Source organism: Aythya marila (assembly GCF_965140915.1).
Source record: "Aythya marila genome assembly, chromosome: 8".
Taxonomy (NCBI): domain Eukaryota; kingdom Metazoa; phylum Chordata; class Aves; order Anseriformes; family Anatidae; genus Aythya; species Aythya marila.
The window spans coordinates 6,507,407-6,533,936 of NC_139049.1; the positions used below are offsets into that span (position 1 = coordinate 6,507,407).

At 38.8% G+C, this 26,530-nt stretch overlaps 1 protein-coding gene across 5 annotated transcripts in view; it reads right to left on the bottom strand.

Annotated features, from left to right (window-relative positions):
* Positions 1 to 26,530, bottom strand: part of CAMSAP2 (calmodulin regulated spectrin associated protein family member 2) — a 79,490-nt gene that overhangs the window by 51,763 nt on the left and 1,197 nt on the right. For 4 of the 5 annotated variants that reach the window (XM_082766387.1, XM_082766385.1, XM_082766384.1 and 1 more), the window contains exon 2: positions 16,106 to 16,365. In XM_082766387.1, coding sequence (XP_082622513.1) covers positions 16,106 to 16,365 — 260 coding nt within the window. Of the gene's footprint in view, positions 1 to 16,105; positions 16,366 to 26,530 lie in introns of those variants that run through there. The other variant, XM_082766386.1, reaches the window with a different exon arrangement.

Sequence of the window (26,530 nt, forward strand, 5' to 3'; positions counted from 1 at the left end):
GTAACTGGCATCAGTGCAAATATCACTTTAATGCACGGCTAGAAAAGCATTATCAAAAAAAAAAAAACACCACAAAATAATCATCAAAATCGATAACTTCCTGTAATATATTCCGATTTCCTGTTTTAAACTAAAATACATTATTCTGCCCCAGAAACTACGACAATAAGGTAAGTAATACTGTCACGCCTAACGATTTGCAGTGTATTATTTTAATCTGCAAAGTACCATCTACACAGATGCCACTGCAAGGACAGAGGAGGAGAGGTGGGAGTTATACTGCAGAAGAAAATCATTTATCATCCTTCTGCAAAAGATATTCCTGGCAATAGGCATAATCACAACATGCCTACACACAGATCTTGAGGTCTCTGCTTTATAGGGGTTGGCATAGAGAGATGATACCTATTAGATGATACAACTGAAGAACTTTCAGGAAGGATCTCCAAGCACTCGTCTCTGGTTATCTTTTGGTAACAAAATAGAAGGAAGTAGAAAGAAATTAAGTTGCTTGATGACAACCAAGCTTTGTGAATTGATGCACTGTGTTCTTCAGGCTCAGCAGTAACTTCACTTCCCTTTACCCTCCTACGCAGCCCTCATGGAAGACCCAGTTGCCACCCTGAGCCCTCTAATCTCTCCCATTTTTCCTCAAACCTGCATCCTGAGGGCCTTCCTGAACAATTCTCAATAAGTGCTGGCTGGCCAGAAAGGAAGCTCATCAGAATCCACAGCTACTTGGATTGCACTTCCATCTTTCCTTTGTCACATCAGTAAATTTGTCTCTCTCTTCTCTAGTCCAACAATATCTCCAATATACTTGTAAGAACTTGAGCAAGAAAGAATTTGTAAGATAAATAACAAGGAGAAGACACACAGAGGCCATTAAATAATTGGAACAACAGTTAGAAACAAAGTATTATTTGACTAGAATTAAATTTGCAAATTCAGACCATATTTTAAATTCTTTTGAAAGAAGGGTTGGGAAAGATACTGAAGCAATACCAAGAACAAAAATATCAGCAGTGTGTCTCTTCAGGAAAACTTGAAGCTAAATGTAGTCAGTGATCATACTGGAAGAATAGTGTTTTTCTAAATGAAGTAAGTAGCAGATAAAATCTAGATGACTACAGTTTGGATAAGACAACAAAAGGGACAATACAGTCAAATAATCATATTTTAAAATACCGGGAAATCAGTCTTGCATGATTTGAACTTGAATTTATTCATAAAGATGCTAGTTAAGTGTTATCTAAAAATAATTATGAACCAAGACCTTCATACAGGAAAAAGTGATGTACCTGGCAAGAAAAGCAGACATTTTTTACCCCAGAGAACGTAGTAACATTTTAGATAACAATGCAGCCAGTCTTTTGTGCTGCTGCCCAAGCTCTCAGCCTTATAAAGATGGTTGGTTGCTCATTTCACTGATGACTGAAGATACTTACTACGTTTAAGGATAAGAAAAAATGGTGGGCTGTGAAGCTTCTCAACCCTAACATGATGACCTGTGAGATCAAATCAGATGATGGCCTGATGAGAAGGACTTCTAGTTGAGCCATCCTGAAAGAAATTTCATATTTTTCAAGAAAACTGCAAATGCAAAAGAGACCACCAGCAATTCTGTAGGTAGTCACAGAATCACAGGATGGTTGAGGTTGGAAGGGACCTCTGGAGGTCATAGTTCTCCTTAAGTATGCTCAGTGTTGAGCTGGTGAAAATTGTTAGTCACCATGATGTTGAAATTTTATAACTGAATGCTGTTCTTAAAGGCGAAGGGGTGGACAGGAGATATGCATATTTAAATTCAGACATGAAAGCACCTATCTTCTCCAATCTTTCTGAAAAGCAAAAACATGCTTTTTGCATAAATATTTTACCAATATGCATCATTAAGTTTATTTACCAATTCAGAGACATTAATCATGATTCCTCAATGGAGTTCAGATGCATAAAGTGATGCCTAAGATAGCTGGTTTAATAGAAGATTAATCATGATCCTCCTAAAAGCATATAGCATCACTCTACTGTAAGTTCAACACAGCATGTATTTATTCATCCCATTCATATCGGCTGCTCAGTGCTTTATTTCCCATCATCAATTTGTTGCACAAGCTGCTGCTTCCAAGGTCACAAAACGCAACCCTTTCTGAACTTGCTTGCACTGCCATCTGAAGTCAGTAGCTCAGCAGGGAACAACATGCAACACCGACACTTTAAATTGAATAATTGTTAGAATGGATGGTCCCCAAGTTTTATTTTCTTCCAATAGTTCCAGTTTCATAGAAGCAGTGACGTAAACAAATAACGCAATATGAAGGATAGCTTATATATCTGGACTATGGTCTGGCTCTGCAGAAACGAGTACCTTTAAGTCTTTTCTGCCTTCCAAAAGGCATATTATTGATAGCCTCTGGACTACCTGCAAGTCCGCCAATTTCATGCATAACCTACATCTTCATCTCAGAGACTAAAACTAATAAATGAACAAAAAAAGTTGTATCAAAAAATTGCAAAACAATTTAAAGAGAATCTTTTTGTACATATCGTGCTAGTCTTTCAGTAACACTAAGAACACTGGGGACACTCCAAACGACTAGAAGCAATGAAACAATGGATCATTATTATTATTATTATTTTAGAGTCAGCAGACAATACAGATAATTATAAGAATTCATATTCTTCTTCTCATCCCATGTAAAACAATTTCAGAGTCACAAAGCAGCTTGGTTTATTAAAAAAAAAAAAAAAAAGATAAAAATACTAATTAAAAATATGAACCTATGCAACATAAGCCACTATTTAAAAACTCATTTATAAATGTAGCTGAGAAGTACATGGCATCTGACTTGATACTAATCCATCCTGATTAAATAGAATTTTTAATTCTAGATACATTAAGTGGAGTTATAATCTGGTCAGCTAAGCTTAAAATGCAACTCTAAGCCCCAAATCGTCACTGAACATGTGAATTCTCCGAGTAACACCACAGGGATGAGCTATCTTGCCATTTCTTACTACTTATATTTACTAATGGCCTGGAAGAAAAACTCATCATTGATCAGGTTTGAAGAGAATGCAAGATTTGTGTGAAAGGTGATTAAAGAAGAGAACGGATCAGAGGAGTAAAGCAATTGCTTCTCAGATCTGGAGGGTAAGGAGGGGGCTGAGAAGAGAACCAAATAAATCACAGTGAAATGGAGGGGCCCACTTCAGCTTAAAAAAAAAAAAAAAAAAAAAAAAGCTACATTTATCATAAAGTTGGTATCTTTTCTAATAAAAGAAAGGTTTAAAGTTGCTTGAGGAAAAGAACCTTAAGCTTAAGGAATTGACACTACAGCCACATGTATGATAAGAGCATAATTGTGTTTAAGTCATTAAGACATCAGATCTTGTTAGAACAAGCAAGGCTGCATTATCCTTCCCTCTCCCCCATAATCAGTACAAGCCAATAATACCAAGCCACATGTAGCCTGTTACATAAATTCTCAGTCTCCCTGTGTTCTGGGAAAACCAAATTATCCCTCTGTACCTAGAGGCTTATGGGTATTATAATTACTATTTATTTTTTCAGAAGCACACTGTACTTGAGCAGGATTGGGATTTTTTTTCCCCCCCCAAAGCTCTGACCTGGAAAATTAAGAATTTGCTAGCATATGCATGTTGAGACTTAAAGAAAATACAATTCATCATTCTAACTAAAAATTAGGGTGAAAAAAAAATACAAAAACCGCTGGGGATTACCTGGGGGACACCATAACACCTTAGAATATACCCGAGTTGTTTATTTGACTGATGCAGTTATTGGCTACTACCCTAAATCTGACAGCGAGTTCAGTAAGTAAACTGAGCAGGACTTGCAGCACCAGGGACTTCCTCTCTGTCAGTCCTCTACTGGTCTCTGTACATCTCTCTTCTTCAGCTCCCTCATTATTATACCATTCTACTTCCCCCAAACCACCCTGGAAGTTTTCTCTGTATTTCTTCCTGTTGCTGAAGATGAAGCTAAAGTCAAAGTTTGAACAATCTCGCTCTTTGCAAGAACCTATCTGTTAGGCGTGCTGCCCTATAGGGAATTCAGCAACACAGAAGTCATGAAGCTCCCTGACAGAATGATAGACAATTACCCTAAATTAGTCTTCCTATGGGCACTTTTTTTTTTTTTTAACCTCATATACACAAACATGTTTTTCCATAGAACTTCTAAATAACAGATTTGGTTTTGCCTTTTTTTTCTTTTTTTTTTTTTTTTTTGGGGGGGGGGGCAGGAGGTCAGGCACAGGGAAAAGAGAAGAGTAAAAGCTCTTCAAAACTGAACTGAATTTTCTTTCCATCAACATATTGCCAATTTCATTGTCACCCTTTTATCAATTAAGATGCAACTCCACACAGTCATTTTACATTGAACCCCCCTTTTTTTTTTTTTTTTTTTTTTCCTCCACTCAGCATTATGTTGAGTCTCCTCTGGAGATATTGAAGGCCCACCTGGACACCTACCTGGGCAACCTGCACTAGGGAACCTGCTTTGGCAGGGAGTTGGACCAGATGATCTTTCAAGGTCCCTTCCAACCCGTACAACTCTGTGATTAAAAGTATCAATGTAATAAAACTCTTAAAAGCGAGTGGAGGTCCTTACCTAAGCTGACTACCTCCATAAACCAATACCCCAGAAACACAGCGCCTGGGCTTACAGGACTATTGCTATGTAATAGCAAAGGAAGCTTTTAAAAATGTTTATTACCCTCATAGCATGTCCTTGAAACATCAAACACGGGCCATTTTCCACCAAAAGCACCAGGCAGTAATGTGGTATATTCAGCTTGAAAACAATAACTAAGTGTCCAAAGTCACCTTTTGTATCATTACAGGGGGGAAAACAGCGAGGCAGCTGGTCAGCAGGCAGGATCTGAGCCTAGAGCATACAACCACCTGACTGTGAGCATGCAGCGTTGTGCTGTCACCTGCACATCAGCAGCCACTTCCATCCGTGTGACTTGCATTCCTGAGTCTGCAAAACGCCCCAGAAGCTGCTGTGCCCTACAAGACTCCACGAGGTCCCAGGTAAAATCCTGGGTCCAGTTTTTGCACCACGTATCAAGAAGGGGTGGATCCAACAGAGGACACTCTGAATGAAGTTCAGGTGTGGGAAATAAAGTGCAAGAAAGATGTTATCTGCCCACAGAAGAGTGCTACAGAAAGGAAGGGAATGAACTGTTCTCTGTGTTCACAGAGACACAGCACGAAATAAGAAGCTGATACAGCAACAGAAAAGACTTAAGTAGGATAAAGTAAAGGCAACAATAAGGACAGTGGAATCATCACAACAAATTCCCTGGGAAGGCTCCGAAGCGTTTATTATTTAGCCTGGTTTCAGAGGTAGCCAGACACCTCCTAGGAATGGCAACTTGAGACAGAGAGAGCATCTCATCACTGCCTGCTTGCTCTGATCTGTATCTTACCTCCTCATCACCACCAGCTCACCTGCTCCTGGCCATTATTCATGAAATTTTGAGACCCTGTGGTAGGGTTCTCCAGACTACTGATGCAGCAAAATAATTTTGTGGAAGAAAAAAGACCTCACAGCTGCCCCCAAACCTCAGAGCTTAATTCATAAATCACAGGTCAGCAGGCCAACGTCAGTAACAATGGGGCTATGGTGGTAAAGGACCTGTAAGCAAGCCTCAAAACAAATGATGTTGATAAAACAGATTGCATTTATTAAACGACATGCTATCTAGCTGTTTTTAACAGCATTTATTTTGTATCTACTGTAGTAGTAGGTTAGTTGCCTAAATGCCACTATCCAGATTACTTCAAAAGATATTAGTACCCTTTAGTAAGAGATACCTCAAATCTATTTTAAGAAACATAAGTTTATGTATGCGATTTCCTAGTATACATTTTACAGTCATATCCTATAAAATTCAGTATTCCAAATGAAAAATTAGTGTGATCCACCCTTATATGCTCACCCAATATCTGTGTGTTTGGTATCCTATTCTTGGAAATTTTCATCCTTTAAAACTCATTTTTCACCTGACACTTCTTTTTATTAAACCAAGCAGTTTAAAATACAATACATACTTCACATTGTATAGACGTGTCATTTAATAAATACTGACTTGGAGGTGTTCTAAACTGTGTTCCAAACACATACACCTTAAAGCTTATGAAGAGCTTTTGCCACTTCAACTTCTGAGAGATGCCATCAATCTTGATGGATTGTTGTAGATTTCCAGCTAGCAGAGATTATATATGATCCAGATACATGATTATATAAATTGCGATAAAAATAGCTTTTTCCACTCCCTAAAAATGATCAAGTTGTAGCATCTCTTTCTGAAACATGTTTTGCTTCTCATCCACTGGTGTTAGATTCATGTTTAGGAAGCCAGAGAGGTATCTTCTGCTAGGAGATACCCTTCCTGGTGGATAGCATAAAACTGAAAATCTTCCACGTTTATTGTAGACAGTCACTTTGTTGAAGAGCACTATTGCAGTTAGCTTGTAATTTAAATAGTTGAACAAGTTACTAGATAGTTAGTGTTTTAATAAAACTCTTACACTGCTTTATTTACATAGGAGAAATTTATTAGATTTTACTTTGGATAACTTGGAAATACATTCTGCAAAGTAATAAAATTTCCTATTAGTCCATAGAAAACTTATAAAAACCTACCATTTCATATGAAAGACTCAAGCGTACTGATATTTACTGCATTTCATTAAGTGCCCAACAAAGAGACTGGACATACTATGAACACCTTACAGCACTTTGTTCATTCAATTTCAGAGGAAAAAAAGTCCCAGAAGTTTGTTAAATTCCAAAGAGATTGTAAGAACAAAGATTTTAATGTTATGATACATCTACTGTGATGACAGAGTGTGCTCTTGGCTGATAAGCGAGGGCAGATTGCCAGGTTCATGTGTGCAGATTAACAAATGTAGATTAGCAGCATTCTTTTGTAGTGCATGGGAGCAGCTGCCGCATTATGGTGAGTACAGACTGTATTCCTTCAGCATTCAGTGCTGTTTTGTCCCCTCGTTGCCTGTGTGCGTACTCCACAGAGCTGGTAGTGAAGCTCTCCTTATGTTTACACGACAGACCCATACCTCCTGCTGAATGCAGCTCACTATTTTCCATAATAGGAAGAAAGCACTGCTCTTAACCAAGTCGCTGCCTACTACAAACGTGCAGGATCTTTAGCTTTCCCCTATCCATCAGAAGAACATTAGGAAAGATTTCTCTTCACGTAATATAAACAGACCGATGAAGAAAGATCTTCCAGGTAGTCTGTAAAACAAGTCACAGATTCTTCTTTCAGAAGCAGCTTAGTTACTATAACTCCAAATACATATTTCACCAAGAAGAATTAAGACCATTCCTAAATATTTAAATAAACTTTTCACATATTTAAAAAGAGACAAAGAAAGTTTTATGGCAGCCAGTTTGCTGCCAAAAGCTGAACTGCACTACTTAAGCAGTATCGTTAAAACTGGGAGAAGATGATCTTAAGCTGTTTAACAAAACTGTATTTTCATTAATCTTGAAAGAAATACTTCCTGACCAGTTTAGAAAGCGTTTTCTAAATGGTATCTGCCATTCTTCACAGGCTTTAGTTCTTAATATTTTTCTTTCCTAATCTGTCCCTCCATTTAACTGTTTTCCCTTGTGTGGCTCCAGGATTGCTGTGTTGTTGCTGTTGTTTTAAGCCCTTTCTACTCTTCCCCTTTTTTGTGTGAGATTAACAGTAGCGTGAGAAAGAACACAAAACAAGAATACAATCCGAAGCTTTTGGGTTCAGAACTGTAGTGAACCTAAGGCAGAGGAACACCAAGTATTTTTTCAGCCCCAGCAGCACTTTGCTTCCTAATTTGCAAGGAAGTGAACAGAACAGCCAACCAAAAATGATGCACTACTGCATTTTCTCACAAAAGTCATGAGACTTTGGAAAGCATCAGCTTCTCTTAGGTATGCTTCCACTTTATTTCCTGCCATCGTTCTAACGATAGTGCTTTGGTTTAGTTAGTGTTTATTTAGTGTTACATATCAATTGGAAGAAGATATTCTGCAATATTCTCTTCTCATTTTGGAGAGCGAGGAAATACGATGCCCATAATTTCACATCAAAACAGGCACGAAGTACTTTGTTGTTGTTCCTGAACATTGCCTATTACATTCCTCTGGCAAAGAGAGCTCTAAGGCCAGCTCTGCACAGATCAGGGAGTTGACGGTGGTTCTGAGAAGGTACTTTCAATGCAATGAAAGCATTATGACCTATTCAACCTGCACAACTGAAATGAATCTTACAAGAGCTGTTAAAAAGCAATCAGATTGTGTTATTTTCCAAGCAGGAATTTTTATCAGTGCAAATCTGAAACTGCAGATACTTTGCTGGAACCCTGAGTAAAGCCACGATCCTGCACAGACGTTTGTATTGAAATTTAGGATACAAAAGAGGAAAAAAATGACAAGTGTGAAAATTAAAGCTAAAGACACATAGAAGACTTCAGTTTTCTTGTGTTGGGGCAGTTGTAAATGTGAAAAGTTTTTTGTTTGTTTTTAAAGCACTAGAAGTCTTGGGAAGGATCAGCAAAGGACTCCTACTTTGTACACTTTATAGACAACTTTGGCATCAGCGGCTCTGCTACCTGCTGTATTAGTTGGTGCACAAGTTGAGTAGACAGCTTTCCATGGAAACCTTAATGGTGTTGCCAAAGGCTTTGTGGTTACTTAAGTCTTTCACAAATTTGATATCAATACCTACATGCCTGGAGTTCATTCCTACCCATACTTGCCTACAGCCTGTGTTAAACAGACTTCAAAAATGATGCTCTATGAATAGATGTCTATTTTCTCCCATAAGAGATTACTAATAACTAATTGTCTTTTGCTACAGTTTTTCTTTTCAGCTATTTGTAGGCTAAGATGTGTATGGATAAAAGTAAACTGAGAACAACTAAGATATGGAATTTTAGTTCAGCTGCAGTTTCTTTTGACTACAGCCCGTGCTAATCATCAACAGTGCTAAAGAATGCATTAACACCAAATAATCAAAAAGACAATTCAGTTTCAGAAAAGGAACAGACTGAGATTAAATACATTCTTCAGTCCTAGAAAACTGGGTAAATAAAACACATCCCAGTGACTCGCACTGATAATCTGCACTGGTTCTGTGCACACAGAGTTCTAGACAAAGGTAGCCTGGAAACAACCCCCAGTCCCTGCTGCTATTTACATGAAACTGATAAAAAACATTTTGTATAAGGAATGTTTAAAAAACAAGCAGCAGGGTGAGATGGCAGAACAAAATCCCGAGCCTATAAATCAACATAAACTGCATGGAATACGCTGGGACCCTATGAGCACAACAAGCTTTATGAGGAGTGTAGCAGTTACCACAAGCAGAGTACAAACTGACACCTCGTGCCCCAGGGGCCTGGGATCCATGCCCCCTGTGGGACACCAATTTCCTACCTTGGACAGATGTCTGTGCAATACTAACCAAAGGGAGACGGTGTATCTGATACAGCCTCACAAAAATACCAGATTACTCTTCTGAAGCAAATGAGAACCCGACAATGGACTTGTGTGAAGAGACTGACCTAGAACTCAGTCTGCAGCAGAAAGAGAGGAAAAATACGGAACAGCTAAGGAATACCTTACCCCAGCCTTCTGCGTGGTGTGTTAGTCTCTGAAAGTTCTAAACCTAAGAAAATAATTCTAAATTCAGGCTGTGCCAAAACTACTTTTGTTTATTACTGAAGCATACCGCCATGCAAGATGCTTAAGGATCACAAGTCAGTTAATATTTGACTGCTGTTTTAACTAAGATTGTAATATCTCATGGCTCAAGTCGAGTAACTGCACGCTCTTTTTATGTGCCCTCAACTAACAAGTAATTCACAATAGCACAGGAATGGGAACTTGTTACATCATGCCCAAAACCAGACTACAAATTCTTCAAGGCAGAAGCCACATGCAATTTCTTTGTTCTGCGAAGTGTGAGTACACTTCTTGTTGCCTTACAGAGTTAAAGGAATTCAGCAACATGCAGAGGCTGCAGCGTGTAGCTGCAAGCTAACGGGTGAGCTGCTGGAGTCCTTCATCAAGGATAAATATTCCTCTGATGAGAGGGAATGGCATTTCAAATGAATCCACTCTGAGATCAAAAATCTGGATTGGAGGATGAGTTAACTACTTATTGTCTGCTGCCTTATCCAGGAAAAGATGCAGATTTTAGCTATGGGTACAAAATGGCATCAATCCCCCTTCCTTCCCCAGACAATTCAGAGGCCACAACTAACTTCACCATTACCAGCAGACAACAGAAGAGCAGAGCTGGTGCACAGCTCCCAGGAACTGCCTCTACTCCCTCCTCAGATTTGCTTCAGATCAGCTCTGCTCCTGTGAAACGAGTACCCCTTGGCAGGTTGGTAACTGTAGATGTGATCCTAGAGCAAGCACATCGTCCAGTTTTGCTGCTTCTGAAAGAGGCAGAGTTTGTGCTGTGATCACTCCACAATGCAAGCCAGTAACTGGGAGAGATATAGAGATTTGCATCAAAAGAGCACTCCTGATCACAACTGAAAAGCTAATACAGGCATCCAGTTATACATCAGCTGTAGCACAGGTTCACAAATCACTACAAAGAAAATCATTGCCAGACTTCCTCACAGGAGACATTTTCAAGGAAGAAAGTAGTCTGCAGCTGAATTGATAAACAATTTGGATGATAGTGCACTACTGGCTGACAAACAGGGAGTACACAGAGAATTGCAGTGTTTCTTGACTAATGAGAGCATTTTTCAAGAATTATTATACATTTAAGATCACTGTTCAGCTCGCTAATGTTTTTCTGCAGCAGTATTTTTCCAAATAGGAGTTCAGGTGTATGCACAACATATGCTTTTTGACTGCATTATGCTTTTTTTTTTTTTATTGGCAGTGGTGGTGGTAGTTTGGTTTTTAAGCATTTTTCACTATTGAGACAATTCTGTAAAGAAAAAATTGTTATAATAGCCTATTTGTCTGGAGATAGTGTTTATGTATGACATATTCACTCATCTCTTTCTAGTCACTAAATTTTAAGAAATAAAGTATTTTACGTATTTAAATCAAGTGAACACATTCCATTTTCCTGCCCTCATTGTCATATATTGATAGATTTTTGGTGCGAGCTTGGCACTAGTCTATAGTATTACTACAGCTGTTCATGCTCGTTCCCCCTCAGCCTTTAATACACGCTGGTTTTAAACAGGTACTTAAGATTTCACATTATTATCCCTCAAGCTTGAAATTTAGTTAGACTTGGCCCTGCCATGTTAGGGACAGAAACTGGGCAGCACCGAAGTCCACAGCTTGGGTAATTATGCAGCTTCAGCTTCCCTGCAGAGCATCAGGCAGTTTCCCTGCAGAGTACCAGGCAGCAGAGAATTAAGATGCTGCTTCTTTATTTTCTTTATTCCTTCCCCCCAAATGGCTGAAATGCATTACAGGGACTTAGGGGAGGGAAAACATTTTTAATTCCTCACTGAATCTATCTGTTCTTCCAACCACTTGAAGAAAATTGACAGAGACCACTAGCACATGGATACAAAATTGTCAGAATGATTAAATACCAAAATTCTTGTAAAAGGGTTGGGCTTGCCATAAATATACTATTCAGTCAGTATACAATTATTGGTAAAATGCTGAAAATTGTCTCCAAGTCTCCTCTGGTTCATCCTATGTGAATATATACATGTATATAAAATATATATAAATCAACATGGAAAAAATCAACTTGGAAATATAAAAGTTAAGCTTGATTTGAACTCTGATCCTACACATGTTTATCTGGAAGCAAAAATTATTGCATAACTACCAGAACCGTGCTGAATTCTGAATTCATAAGCTATTTCTTATTTCTAATTTCTATAGCCTGTCAAAATCTCCATATGGAAGTGCCTGCTGAAGACTTTTTTTTCGTGTTAACGCACTGGAACTTGCCAAAGTAGCCTTGCTCATGTTTTTGCAACTCAGTTTTCATCAACCTTTTAAGTAACAGTTAATTCTTTTTTCACTACTGAAGCATAGATTTCAGAAGCAAAAATACTTCTGTTCTTGGTTGAACGTTGTGTCAATTCCAAGCTCTGGTCTATTTTTGCAATGCTCAAAGTCTAACGTGGCAGAACCAAGACTCCTTGAGTTCCAAACTGGAGAGCAATAAGGTGGTATTTCATTTTTTGCTCCCCTGCCAAAAATAAAAGCAACAGGAGGATCCTATCAAATAATAAAATTTAACAAAAGCAAACACAGTATTAATGGCTTGCAATAGATGGAGAACAGAAATAGAGGTACCACTGAAGAGATATAAAATATTGTGTCAAGATGCAGTCTCTCAGGAACAGTGTCAATCACAAGTTTTTAAATCAGAACAAGCCTAAAAAAAAAACAGCTTTCAGTTTTACTACGAAAACAATACAAGATGTGAACAAACCAAACTTGGGAAACCAAAACAAGCCTGACCCCACACAGACTTCCCCACCCTACACAGGGGAGTCTCTAACAGAAACCTTTTCTCCTGTTACTGTCTGTTAATTCTGTGTCTTTCTCAATTCACTGCCATGTAGGAACCTGGTTTATGTATGCACATACATACAATATACATGGATTTACACGCATACTTATAAATGTACACAAAAACTTGCAGTTTCCCCAATTAGGCACCAATGCAGTAATGACTAACACGGAAACTAGCACCCATCCTGACCCAAACGAAAATAAAACGAAAATAAAGAACGAAACACATCCACTTCAGGCTTCTCGGTTTCCACTACATGAGGTGCTCCCTAGCGAAAGGTTCAGTTGTTGCTGTCTAAGAAACCGAGAAGGCCAGCGTTTGACATCGCTGCTGTAAGTATTCTAGTCACACACGAAGCAAACCAGGAATTAATCACTGCAGCCATCCCTTTGCTACAGACACGTACACAGTACAAGCAATTCCCAGTCTGACTGCAGCTACACACAGAGCATAAATCAAACAAGCCATTCTGTACTCATATCTCTTTTCCTATTTTCCTAAGGTAACTCACCCTTTCTCTGCTCTAGAAATGCAATACATCTAAGCAGAAAACACTTGATATCCTCTAACAAACACCATCTTTTCCTTTTTTATGGGGATGACAAGATAACAAAGGTAAGAACTACCATACAGCTTTCCAGTAAATTACTCAGAATTAGACTGAGCACAGGTTTAACACAATCTGGCTTAACAGAGGAACGCATGAGTTAATTACACATGCAGATTTTCCTGTTCTACACAGTTGAAAAAGAAAAATCATTCCATGCTCTAAAACAGGATATATAGCTTACATAGTACGAGCTGGAGGAACGGAGACATATGGAAGACTAGGAAAAGGTACTGCAAGATGTCAAAGGGATAATTTTAAGACTGGCAATAGTACAACCACCAGATTTGACATCCTCTGCCAACCCTACTGAGTAATAAGGAAAAAGGTTGAGACTTCCTAATTAAGACACAGCGCTGCTGCTAGGAATTTGCTTGGGGACTTCAGCATGGCATGACAAATTAAAACCCCTGGGCTACAAATATTAGGATCAAGACTCCAGTTTTCACAGCCATTTCTCTGGTAGCAACTGTGTCAGACTTGGCTGTCCTTCTGCCCAGGACAGTTGGGCTTCCTGGTGTTCCCTGTCACATTGCCTTGGCCCAGCTGTTGCACAGCTGCTCACGAAACAGCTAGCCCAGAAAAGAAGGCTCCGGGGAGACCTTACAGCAGCCTTCCAGCACTAAAGGGGGCTGCAGGAAAGCTGGGGAGAGACTCCTTGTCAGGGGGTGGAGCGATAGGAGTGGCTTTAAATTAAAACGGGAGATTTAGATTATATATAAGGAAGAAATTCTTCACAATGAAAGTGGTGAGGCACTGGCACAGGCTGCTCAGAGAAGCCCCATCCCTGGAGGTGCTCAAGGCCAGCCTGGATGGGTTTGTGAGCAGCCTGGTCTGGTGGGAGGTGTCCCTGCGCATGGCAGCTGGTTGGAATTAGATGGGTTTTAAGGTCCCTTCCAACCCAAACCATTCTATGATTGTAGGATCTGTTGCTGGTACTGAGGCAGGGACAAGTGACCCAGAGTAGAAATCTTGGATGCCGGCTGTTACAGCATTCATGCCTGAATAAGTACCTGCTGGACCACACCTAAACAACACAGGGAAAAGCCTCAGATTTCCTCAAGCACTGGAGAAATACAAGACTGCTACTGACGTGTGTTTTAAGCAACATTAATTACTGAATTAAAGATTGGCATACTGGAGAATACAGACATATCTCAACTGACAGCTCTGAAAACAGATACCTCGTGCAACTGTTCTAGAGAGGGATCAAATGAAAAAGCCAGACTCAGAAACGCAAGTCAGCAACCTTATCTTCATTCAGGGACATGAATGGAAGTTACATAAAAACATGAACAGTCAGGACGTTTGTTTCTTATTCTTTTAAAAGTTCTTATTTCTATGAATATTTTAAACCAACGCCTCATGACTGCTGCAAACATCCTGCAAGTTTTATATCACTTCAGAACACCTCATTTTATATCCACACCTTCTTTAACTGAAATGCCACTGGTTCTTCGCTGAACTCTCCTTTATAAAAGGGATATCAACATCAAAAAACAGACTGGTAAGATCTCAAGTTCACTGCATTCAGTGATCACAGCTAAAACACACAGAAAGGGTGTCTTGACTTGTTTCATTATGCTACTGTTGAAATATTGGCATTTTTAGATCTTGAGCACTCTCTGAGCAGGACAGAGTTTTCAATCAAAAAATAAAACCAAAGCCAACATTCAGAATTTCATCTTGATCTCAGATTGACTACTACCACCTCTAAAAAACAAAAACAAAGTGCAAACTATTAGGTCTAGTACTTCCTGGCAATACTGCATCGAAGAAATCATTAGTTACTAATCAGTAGCTTTAATTTCACACCCGTAAAGCCTCTGTAACTTATCAACCAGTAACAATTGATGAAATGAGAGGCTGCCTTTAGTCATACTCTGCCAAATGCTGGTTAGTGTTCTCACATGTCAGTGAACACACACTCCCAATGAGCTGAGCATAAAAATATTGCTATATTAATTTTTCCTCCATTTGAGCAGCAGCTACAAATTGCTGACCATAAAATCCAGAGGAGTTCAAGAGGACAGAGTGCAGTAGGAACAGTAATTCTATTGAGATCATAATAAAAATTGCAAGCGATTTCAAATGAACAAACTTGAGTAAAGTTCTGTGTTAGAATGGAAGTTGTCACCTCAATGCCAGTAGTCTCATACTGTTGTTTTCTTATTTTCTGTATCAAACATTAAATACACAGGAAGGTGAAAATAGTTTCAAATACCTCACTTTGAAGATTATTCTATCATAGTGCCAGTTTACATACAACTTAGAGGAAAGGATCGGCCATATGTAGCTGTTTTAGACTTTTTTTTCCTTCATCTCCAATCAAGGAGGAGAATCCATGGCTTAGGAGATTAGTAACAGAATCATTCATCTATTAAACTTATGTTTTAAGCAATTGGAGAAAGCAAAACCATATTGAGTCGTCATAAAAGAATATATCATTGTTAGGTTTTACAGTAATTTAATAGGTAACTAGTGACTACCAAATGTTATTAGGTTGAATAGCCTGCATGATCTCAACTTTTTTTTTTCCATCCTTACAGAGATCTCTGGTTAAAAACACACCTTAATTTTCAAGCCACCTTTCAAACAGAAATTTTCACTGGTAATCAATGCTGTAAAACAGAAGTGAAAGTGATCATATTGCCACTCCTATGTTTAAAAATGTAACACTTGCACTAAGCGGAATGATAGTTGTTTTCAATCATTAATACTAAGGTAATACATTTGTAATCACAGCTATGAGGAGATGGAAAAACAAAACAAAACAACCATAAGCCTCCCAGTAATGAAATGCATTTGAAAAAAAAAAAAACAAAACAAAAAAAACCTGTAACAAAATGATGCATGTTAAAAAGAAATAGGTATGCAATTTTGGGGAGTACACAGAAGAAACGTAGTAAACACGTAAACTTTAAACACTCACCATCTGAATGGGTTTTTTGTGAAGATCTCGTTCAGTCACCAATTTTTCTTGGTCAGTGACATAAAGGCCTTTTTGTGCCAGAGCTTGTATAACCGCATCATGACCCAGAAGTGGTTTTGCAGCATCACTCTTGAGAATAAGGCTCCCAGCACGACAGTAGAGTTCTGCAGACAGCAGCAAGTTAACAACAGGTGGTTTAATGTGCTCCTGGTCATATTGGTCTGTGTAAAATGGTTCTCGCAGTTCTTCTGGAACATTTTCTACCAAAAAAAAAAAATGAATAAAACATCTGTCAGTATTAGAAAGGATAGGTATAGCACTAGTTCTTGTTTGGTTTGTTTTTAAGCATGTGGACTCCAAATTATGTCACAGAAAGCACCTTCAAGGGAAGGCCAGAACCATTACTCAGTAACTTTGCATACAAAGGTAAGAGTTAAACAATATATAGAAACTTAAGGAAAAATTCAAAGAGTTCCACTCTGCGAAGGCCACACCAGAAGGCCAACCTGTGGTTTACACTACCATTAATTTCAGATTTTCTGGCGTTTCCAAATACATGCTCAAACATCCTAATTCCCTTCAGCACAATATTATATAGGTCAGACATTTAGAGACAAAACAATGTCCATTCAAGAACAGAAAAACTGTCTGTTACTGTAATAAAATGGAATGGAACATTTGAGCAAAGATTAATTCCTGAGGCAAAAAGGGAAACTTCCACTCAGCAGCCTTCTAGGTTTTATATATGCGTATTGTGCTGCTTATGTCAAAGGTTATGCATCACAGAATGACAATCCAGCAGTTACACATAAATAAGTGAGTGTTTTAATGAAATTAAAATGAAAAAAAAAAAACAAACAAGGAAAATTATAGGTATCCTTCTGACAAAATACTGAAGTATTATTTGTCTATTTATGTTAGTGCTTCTCTTTCAATAGTAGATTTTTTTCTTTTAAAATGAACTAGCTTAGAAAGCTATGCAAAATTCTTTCAAGTTTATACTGCGATTTTAACCCCAAAATTGGCAGTCCAAGATGATCTGTAACAGTTTTTCCAAATACTTTATAAAGCCTCAGAGGGAGTATACTTCTTGCTGTCTACCACAAATGCAATAGTTACAAATTAATTCGATATGATATTAAATCAAGTAAAACAAATCACCAGTGATGGGGAAAATAACTTGGACGTCATTTCAGACTTCACATTTCTAGAGATATGCACTGCAAGATGCTCCACATCCCCCTTTAAGAATTTCACTCCACATTGTTTTAAAATTAGTTAAGCCAAGAGCATTTATGAGAGAAAGAGCATGTGATTCCTTCCCTGAACCCAAGTGGAAAAGCCTATTTAATTGCTGCAAGGAACAAAGCGTGTAGGAAAACAGTGATGCAACTCCAGGTTTCTGTCCAATTCCCATCCCTGCCGCCTTCAGCTGGCTAAATGGCTACGCAGACGAGATTTGAAGCAGAGGGTGGAGTAAACAGCCCAATACGGGTGGAGCAGGAGAGACAGAGAAAAACCCACAGAACATGCCATCACAAGATAATAACAGATTATCTTCTTCCTCATACATATTCTATTACTGCCCATGTGCTCCCATTAAGGGCTCCAGACGAAGAGCTGGCCGCCTTCTAGCCAAGAAAGGATAAGACAAACATCAGACCTTCTCTGAGTTACATGGGAAGTTGGGCTGGGGTGGTGGTGGAAATGAGTAGATCAAATCCTTTGTGATTTCTTAGAAAGCCTAAAAACTTCATTACCATATCAAACAAAACCTTGAGGCAGGAGCAGTTAGATACACACAAACAGCAGTTCCGCACTCTGTGCTTTAGATTCAGAACAATGGATTTTAAGACTGAAAGTTTGAAATTCAGATTTCAAGTCCCAAAATTGAGCCAGAGGAGAAATCTTAAGATAGGAAACAGCAAACCCTTTGCCTGTGAGTCTTTACTGATCTTTTATCTCTGAAACATACCTGAAAGTGACAAGATGCATTAAGTGTATTTGTCATGGAAGAAGGACATCCATTCCTGGGGTTTAATAAGGAAAAAAACCCAATACACTAAAATCAAGATGATAGCTATCAAAGACAAACAGATTTTTTTACAGAAATATTCCTGTATTTGAAAAATACGGCAAGAGAGAAAAATATACTTATGCCATTTCTTTTTTTTTCCTTGGTGGTCACAAAAATGAACCCAGAATAGAACCTTAATGGTGTTCACGAAAATAAACTTGGAATTTAAAATTATTGGAGAAACAGAACATGGACAGAAGGTGCTACCACGAGACATGGTGACCGCAGACATATTCTGAAGTTAAAAAAACAAACAACAACAAACCATTGTGAAAGCATACACCTGAAGAAGCCCTGCTGTAACAAGATGAAAACTTGTCTTCAGAAAGAGTCCCCTAAGTTTTGCACACAGGAAGATACGCACTTCTTCCCCACTTCTAATGCATGTATCCGACTGCCTGATGCCAGACTGGATCCTGCCAGAAGATTTGGACTGGAGGCTAGCTTGTGACAGCTAAGGAGCACAGCGCAGGGCAAAACACAGCAGCTAGATGCGGGGGGAGCTGCAACCCGACGGCTGTGCCCAGCACCCTGCCACAACCACCACGGGGCCGAAAGCTATTAGCAGCAGCGCCGGCACGACTGGAGAGAGTGGAACTGCCCCGTGAGGCAGGGCAGTGCCCTAACACTGATGCCCATTATGTGCATTTCAGCAGTCCCTTTCCTTGCCCAGCTGACAAGAGTCCTTCATATTAAGCTGGAACAGTAAGTAACAGTTTCATAATCAATAGTGTCGCACATTCTGCCACAACGTACCATTGACCTTGGAGTTTGTGGCAAAGAAGAGTGATTATATTAGAGATATATGGGTGATTATGTCAGGGATATGAGTGGGACACTGAGTGTGGGCTTCAGCCCGTGAGGAGCCGGGGATGTGCTGCGGAGGCTGGGAGGCCCGGCCTGCAGCGCCCAGCGGGCACCTCACGGGCACATGGACTCAGGCTGTTCCCAAACCAGGCAGCAGTCACAGGCTGCCACGAGGGAAATCTCAGCTCAGCATGAGGAGAATTCTCCCCAGGAATGGCGGCCAAGTGCTGGAAAAGGTTGCCCAGGAGGCTGGGAAGCCACCACCTCACAGGCTTCAGGCCTGTCAAAGCCCTGAGAGGCCTGAGCTGGCTGGGAAACAGCTCTGCTGGGAGCAGAGATAAACCACACCTCCAGAGAGCACTCACACCATTCTTCTCCTCTGAAATTGTCACCAGGATCACAGGTTGCAATTTTGGAAGCCTGTTCTTGATATCGATTGATTTTTATTTTTAAAAAAGTTCTCTTTAGAGAAGAAAAACATGAAAGGATGCATTCCAAGCTTTAAAATAAACAAGGGATGTTTGTAAATGAAATAATTCTAGCTTACCTTTCAAGTTTAACAGTTAACTTTAGAGGGATGGAATTACCTAAAAATAATTCATGGCTACTAGCCCTGAATTTACCTTTAGAAAGGGCTTTATTTAAAAAATATACACACAACTCTGCTCAGATGAATTACTCCTTGAGACAGTGTCATGTCCTTCTTGGGAAAAAGTTATTCATTATAATGTGGAAAGTCTAAGCTTTCTCTAAAAATTAACTTTTTTTGTGGTAAAATTTCCAGATTTCCATATAGACTAATATAATTCCTGAGTTACATGACTACAAGATAGTGAACAACTCCAGGTTTTTGAATGCGTGCATTCAGGAAGCGTACACACTTGAAAAAGAGGCCTTTTTGATGGAGGCTTCTATTCCAGAAGATAACATAAACAAGTTAAAAATACTAGGGCTTCCCTATTCTTGGGAGCCAAAGGCCACATTAAACCTCAGACTAGAAAATTTCCATCTCTACAGGTTACTGACTTCCACCAACAAGCACATTAAGAAAAAACTACTTGTAAAAGGCTTTGAGATTTAACAAAGATTTATTCTGTGAAAGTTCTGACTAATACCTTCAAGCACTTCCTAGCGCAAACCTGTAGATGAATTTATGCCAGCTCTTAATGGACTCAATCACTTGGCAGTTTTCTGCAGGCCAGCAAAGGTATGCCTTCGCCATACGGTATCAACGTAAGTTTCTGCCATTCAGACTCCACTTGCTAATGTGCCACATTGCCATTTCGACACAGAGTAGAGCTAGAGCCTTCATGAAAGTCGAATCCCTGAGGACCAAGAACAGGCCAGGAAAATGAGATTTATATAATAGCTTTTGATGAATTTTCATAGCTTCCTCATGAAACTCTTCCTCATCTTATTAGATGAGGAAGACACTTCAGTTTGCCGTTGTGTTTTGGAGGGGCCTTTGATTTGCTCTGTCTGCCACTTCCTTTGCTGTTCTTGACTAACTTGTGCCAACGAGCAACTACCTAGAAGATCAGCTTCTACAGACTTAGGGCAGACTGACTTTTGCTGTCACAATTCTTACCTTTCTCCACTGCAACTAAACTGAACTTGAGAGATACTTGTTTATTTAAAGTATTTCTGTGAAAACAAATCCAGGCCCTACCCCCATCTCTAAATGCCACAAAAATAGACTGCTAGTCCACTCCTTGGGGAGCAGCTCTGCACTCTGAGCATGCAGTTCACATAACATTCTGAGGGTGTCTTGCTGATGAGCCATCATGAAATAAAAACACAGAAGCCCTGCCACCCTCAAACACAGCAACTGAGTAGCTTCCAATACCTACAGGCTTACCCTGACAAAAGGCCTACAGTCCTCAGTTCTGCCTCATGCACTGAATTGGAAAACAACTCGTAAAGATATAAAGGGGTTGAGTACATTGCAAGCTATTCCTCACCTTACATCTCCTGCTTTACCAATTGGAACACATCTTTTTGGAAATCTTGTGCAAAGAAACTCAACAAAAGCCATTTGTCTGTGGATGACTATTTTGGACGAAGGAAGAGTATTATTTTCTCTGTCATGATGACTGCTTGAAGAAGAATACAACAGAAGGTCTGATCTTTGTATGGAGAAAAATGTTTTATAGAAGACACGCTATCGAACAATAAGCCAAATATATTTTCTTGCAACACAGTATTGTTTTGAAGAGTGCTAGTTATATCAGATCTAAATTTCAGGTATAGTGTCATTGAGGCTTTTTTTAATTATTATTTTTTATAGGGGTCGCAGTTTCTAGAAAGATTTCTTATCTCAGACACAAAACAAAACAAACACCACAAAGTAAACAAAACAGATTCTAACTTCATGCCCCATCCAGACCTCAGTTATTTTTCCGGAGTGCTGAGCATCACGTAAGAAAAGCTGTTCTGGGCCACACTACTTGTCTAGCCTGTCCCATATTCTGTCTTCAGTAGCACAACAGGAAATGCTCACCAAGTATACAGGAAAAAACGGGAAAGTGTAACATCCGCTTTACCAACACCTGCCTATTTATTCAAGTTCTGATAAACCTAAGAATAACTTAAAATTACCCCTGAAAGTAAAGGGATCAACTCTAACTTGCATAAATACCTTCAGAACTTGTTTTCAAGATGGGTGAGATACAAGAAATAAAGATAATCCTATAGTTATAATCCCATCACACTCATTTGGCATCTTGATAACAGATCTTTATTGTAACTGTTTTAAATAAAGGATTACTTCAGAAATTTAGAGATAAAAACTTACTTCTTGAACTTAAGGACCTCAAACCACAAAAGAAAACTTTTTGTCAGCCATAACTACACAGACAGGAGGTGAAACATCTACCTCGGTGTCTGTACTACAGGCTCTCTTAGCTTCTAATTGAGGAAAATAAAATGGTTAAGAAACTGCTAGAACTATACAACTCTTGCATTAGGCAAACACATTTCAACTTTGTAGCAAGGATCTCCCATTACTACCACCTGAACCAGTAATGATGTACTTTTGGGAGGGAAGGGGGGCGGGTCGCTTAATTTTTCTTGCAAGCCTGGAGGGATTTTTACCCCCAGCACTATTTTCTGGACTGTGATCACCAAAAGCATTCATTCAGAGCCCTGGGTTTGCCAAAGCAAGTGGATAAAAGTTACTCATTTCTGCAACGGCATCGTATCCAGCTCTGCTCATTCAAGTCCCCCAGGTAGCTAGAAAAATGAACTTACAAGAACATCTCATATGGGAAAGCTGAGAAGTTCCCAATTCACTTTCCATGGACAGATAGTCAGAATGAGAGCACCTTTAAACATGGAGTCACTAAATTAACCCAACCGACTATCCTAAATCACTGAAGGAATGAAGCTAGAGGACTGCTGTAGTAGTGGCAATGATCGTTGAAGAATATAAAAGGGAAGTATACTTCATCTTGTCACATAGATGAGCATTTCGTTAGCCTCTTCACATTACCTTCTGCAGGCAGGCACTTCAGGTTTAATGACAGCTATGCTCCAGGTAGGCTGGATAACATGAAGTCATTGAAAGAATAGATCATAAACTCCCCTTACCTGGCGTTTTATCATGTAGTAAGAATCCTAACAACTTAATAATTCATCTTCCATACTTCTGTGTATGCACAGTCTATAACTACAAATGACTTTGGCAAACCTGTTAAGCTCAAAAGCTCATTTGCTTTTATTTACTTAAAAAAAAAAAAAAAAAAAAAGAAAAAATCTACAATCAAACATTCATTCATTAGACATTTCATTAGACAGAAATTAGGGATACAATAAACTTCAAGTAGACCATCACAGTCGATGATTAGTCCAATCAACTGATTCTAGTAGGATTGACCAAAGTATCAATTTGTCAGTAAATAGTTTAGAAAGGTGAGAAAAAAGATCATGATACATACATACATACATATATATATATATATATATATATATATATATAAAAATAAAAGGTTATCCTGGCAAGAATCCCTAACGTCTGCTTTTATACTCCCAACTCTTGTGCAAGTTTTAGCTAGCTGTCAAACTGAGCCAGAGTAAAGAAATGAGTTCTGCTAAGGAAAGATGATGAGGCGTTCTGGCCTGCAACAACCAGCACAGCAAATGAGAGTATTTAGTTAAAACTTGCTTCTGTCAGACACACAATGTGCATTTCCTCCCTTCCTGGTTCGACTGGCAACATCTGCAAACAGCAGTAAGTAGCAGCATATAATCAATTCTGAACATATTAATCATCAGGAGCAAGCTATTTTTAAGTTTCTTGGCTAATGTTTAGTTGCAAATGATGCAATTCATAATCTACTGCTTCAGACACCTATAGGTGGCAAATTGGATGTTGAAAGCCACACGGACTATTCTGTTTTGACTGCAGAAGACACTCAAACTGAGGTTTAGCGCAAGCACTCAGACCTGTGCAGCTTTTATTTAGCTTCAGTCCTGTCAAAAAGAATCATGCTAAGTCAGTGAAATTTATTACTGTGGCAGCATAACATGTTGTGTGGATAGCAGAAAAGCAAAAGGTTTAGCTTGACTTTAAAATTGTTCCCATAATATTCTCAGAATCATAAATGTCAGAGAGAGTCTTAACTTAGAAACTAAAAATTGGATGCAAAGCTGGCTGAAAAAAAGAGATATTCAAAAACTATTCAGAGGTTCCCTACCAAATTGGAAGAATGTATGGTTCAAGGTTCAAGAATGAGAGCTTTCATTCACACTGGCCAAGGTTCTAGAGAACTGATTCCAAGCTCCAAAGGGATTAAAAGCATTTTGGAAAACAAAATTATAATTCAAGATGATTTTGATTAGTGGAAGAAGTGGTTTGGAAATAGGATGCAGTTATATAAGTATAGCTGCAAAGCAGGAACCTACAACCACACGATTACAAGATGGGAACAACTGAGTAGGCAGTAGTTCTGCAGCGAAAGATATGGAGCGATAGTGAATCACAAATTGTATGAGTCAACAATTCTAGGCTGATGCAAAAATGACAAACATATTCTAGTGAATAAAAGAGAATATTATAGGTTGGAAAGATGAGGTAATTTTTTTCAAATCTACCCTGTAAATTTGGCAAGGGCTTAGCTGGACAATTAGATCTAGGTTCGTGTACAGCATTCACGCTGAACAGGATCACAGAAGACATGATGAAGAGGAAAAAAAGAATCCAGAAAAGCTTGACTTAAAATGAATTTGAAAAAAGCTTGTTTTGTCTAAACTGCAGAACAGAGAGGAGATGACGTCTTTATTATGAGAAAGGTGTTATAAAGAGGTAAGGCGTCCACAGTCCTCACATCCACCAGCAATAAAACAAGGAAGTAATGGATTTACAATGTGGCAAGAAGCACCAAGATTATTATACTCTTCCAAGATCTAGAGATATATAAGGATTCAAACTGACTACCAGACATACAATGGAATCTCTATAATTACAGATTAAAAACAAAACAAAAAAAGAACCCAGGCTAAACAAACATCAGGAATAATGTATATTTAGCTCAGCCTATCTTCAGGATGCTGGACAGAAGAGCTTTTCCAGCTACATCTTCTGTGACTACAGCAGAGTGAGAAGACAAAACCTCACACTTGAAAAATGATGACATTCACTTTTGTTGTTTCAGAAAAAACAGACACAGAGCAAAACACCAAGACCTTTTAAAATTTATTCTTGTTAATTAGATTCTTTTTAATAAGATCAGTAATTATTATTATATTTCAAGTCAAAACATATAATATCATCAACACAATTCAAGCACTCCTTTGGAAAGCAGTTTTTCTATACTCAAATAGTTAACTCCCAGCATTGGGAGCTAATGCTGAAATTGAGTGCTTGCAGATTTCATTTCTAAGGTGAAACATTGCCCCTCAGTTACTGCTAGCTGTGTCACTAAAATCATCACAAAATGTTATCACAAAATGTTTAATCTATCCTGCACTAACATGGAGACGCTTTTTGCAAAACAAAACAAGAACCATCAAGATACAAAACCCTAGACTGTCAATACATAAATATGAATGCTGTCTTCAGTCAGTATTTCTTAAAAAAAAAAAAAAATCTTCCTATAAAATATTCTTCAAACAAGATGCCTTCAAGATGTTAGTGTACTTACTCTTATAAAGACAGCTTACCAGCAAGACAACTTACTTTGACTTGGCTATGTTGTCAGCCAGACTGTTCTCACAGCTTCACAGATAACAACACACAATCGGTCTCTGGTTTTCGATGCAGATAACAATTATCAACCACCAAAAGTCACTGCTACGTCTTAATGGATGCTCCATATTCCAGAATTCTTCTTCAAGAGAATTCTCTTCACAACTCCTACTCAAGCTTTACCCAACAATTTTGACTGTACTACAATATGCTTTTAGGAATGCAAAACATGCCCACTGGAGCTGAAAGATGTACCCATCTGATATATAAAGATATGGACTTCTCCAGTGGATCACAGCAACTTCTGTCTTTCATTAATCCAAGGGAACAGCAATCATTTCTTGCAGAGAGGGTGGGGAAAAATCCTTCACTTCCCCCACCCACTCAAGGAATTCCAGTATTTCAAGGATTAAAAAAAGAAATAAAATGTGGCCTCTGTAAGCACTCTAATAATCCTCTGTAATTCCTTTGTATGAATGCATATAGTGATAGCTGGCAGGAGACGTGGCTGAGGTTGTGATCTAGTCTGAAGAACTAAAACAAATAGTTTAAAAAATCCAATCCTGTCAAACTTCCTTCCTTCTTGGAAGAGGTGAAGGTCAGTTCTTCTGTTTCTCTCCAAACATAAAGGAAGCGTTTGTATTGCAGACATGTAAGTCTCGTGTACCGTTTGTCCCTGCTTTAGACAGGAACTCTGAAGCTACTAGTGATATTAACCAGATAGAGGAACCGTGAGAATAGAAACACTACAAGTGCATTTGTTTAGCTCTCCTCTTACCAGTTAGGTTATGGAATTATTTAGGGGGCAAAAGGAGTGATCACCTCCTCTAATGATGTCTCATTTGTGTGTCTCTGAACCACCACAGTAACAAGGAGCACAAGAACCTGTTTTGGATCACGCTTTCCATAAAGTGTTAACTGACAAGTACCCGGGAGGTTGCTTTACACATCCAATAACAACTCCACCAAGGTGAACCAAGACATTTCAACCACAGCCTGAAAATGTGTCCAACTCCAATAGCAAAAGCTTTTCAGGTTAGAATGCTGGGTTATGCAATTGCACAAGCACTGTGCACCCAACACCCCACAAATACAGCCTATAAAGCCGAGCTACTCAAAAAGATCATCATCTCTCAACACCTAGGAACAAGGACTTGAAGAATTATCACTAGTACTATTTCCCTCTTACGCCTGCAAAGCTGATAAAGCCTTATACAAAAGCATTATGTACCTCCTCAGTTTTACAAAGGAAAGTAAGGAATACTTACTGGCAAGTTTTTATAATGGAAAAACATCAAAGTACTGTTTTCATTTCTCATGTGATGAATATGCATTTCATTTCAGTAGTCACTGACCT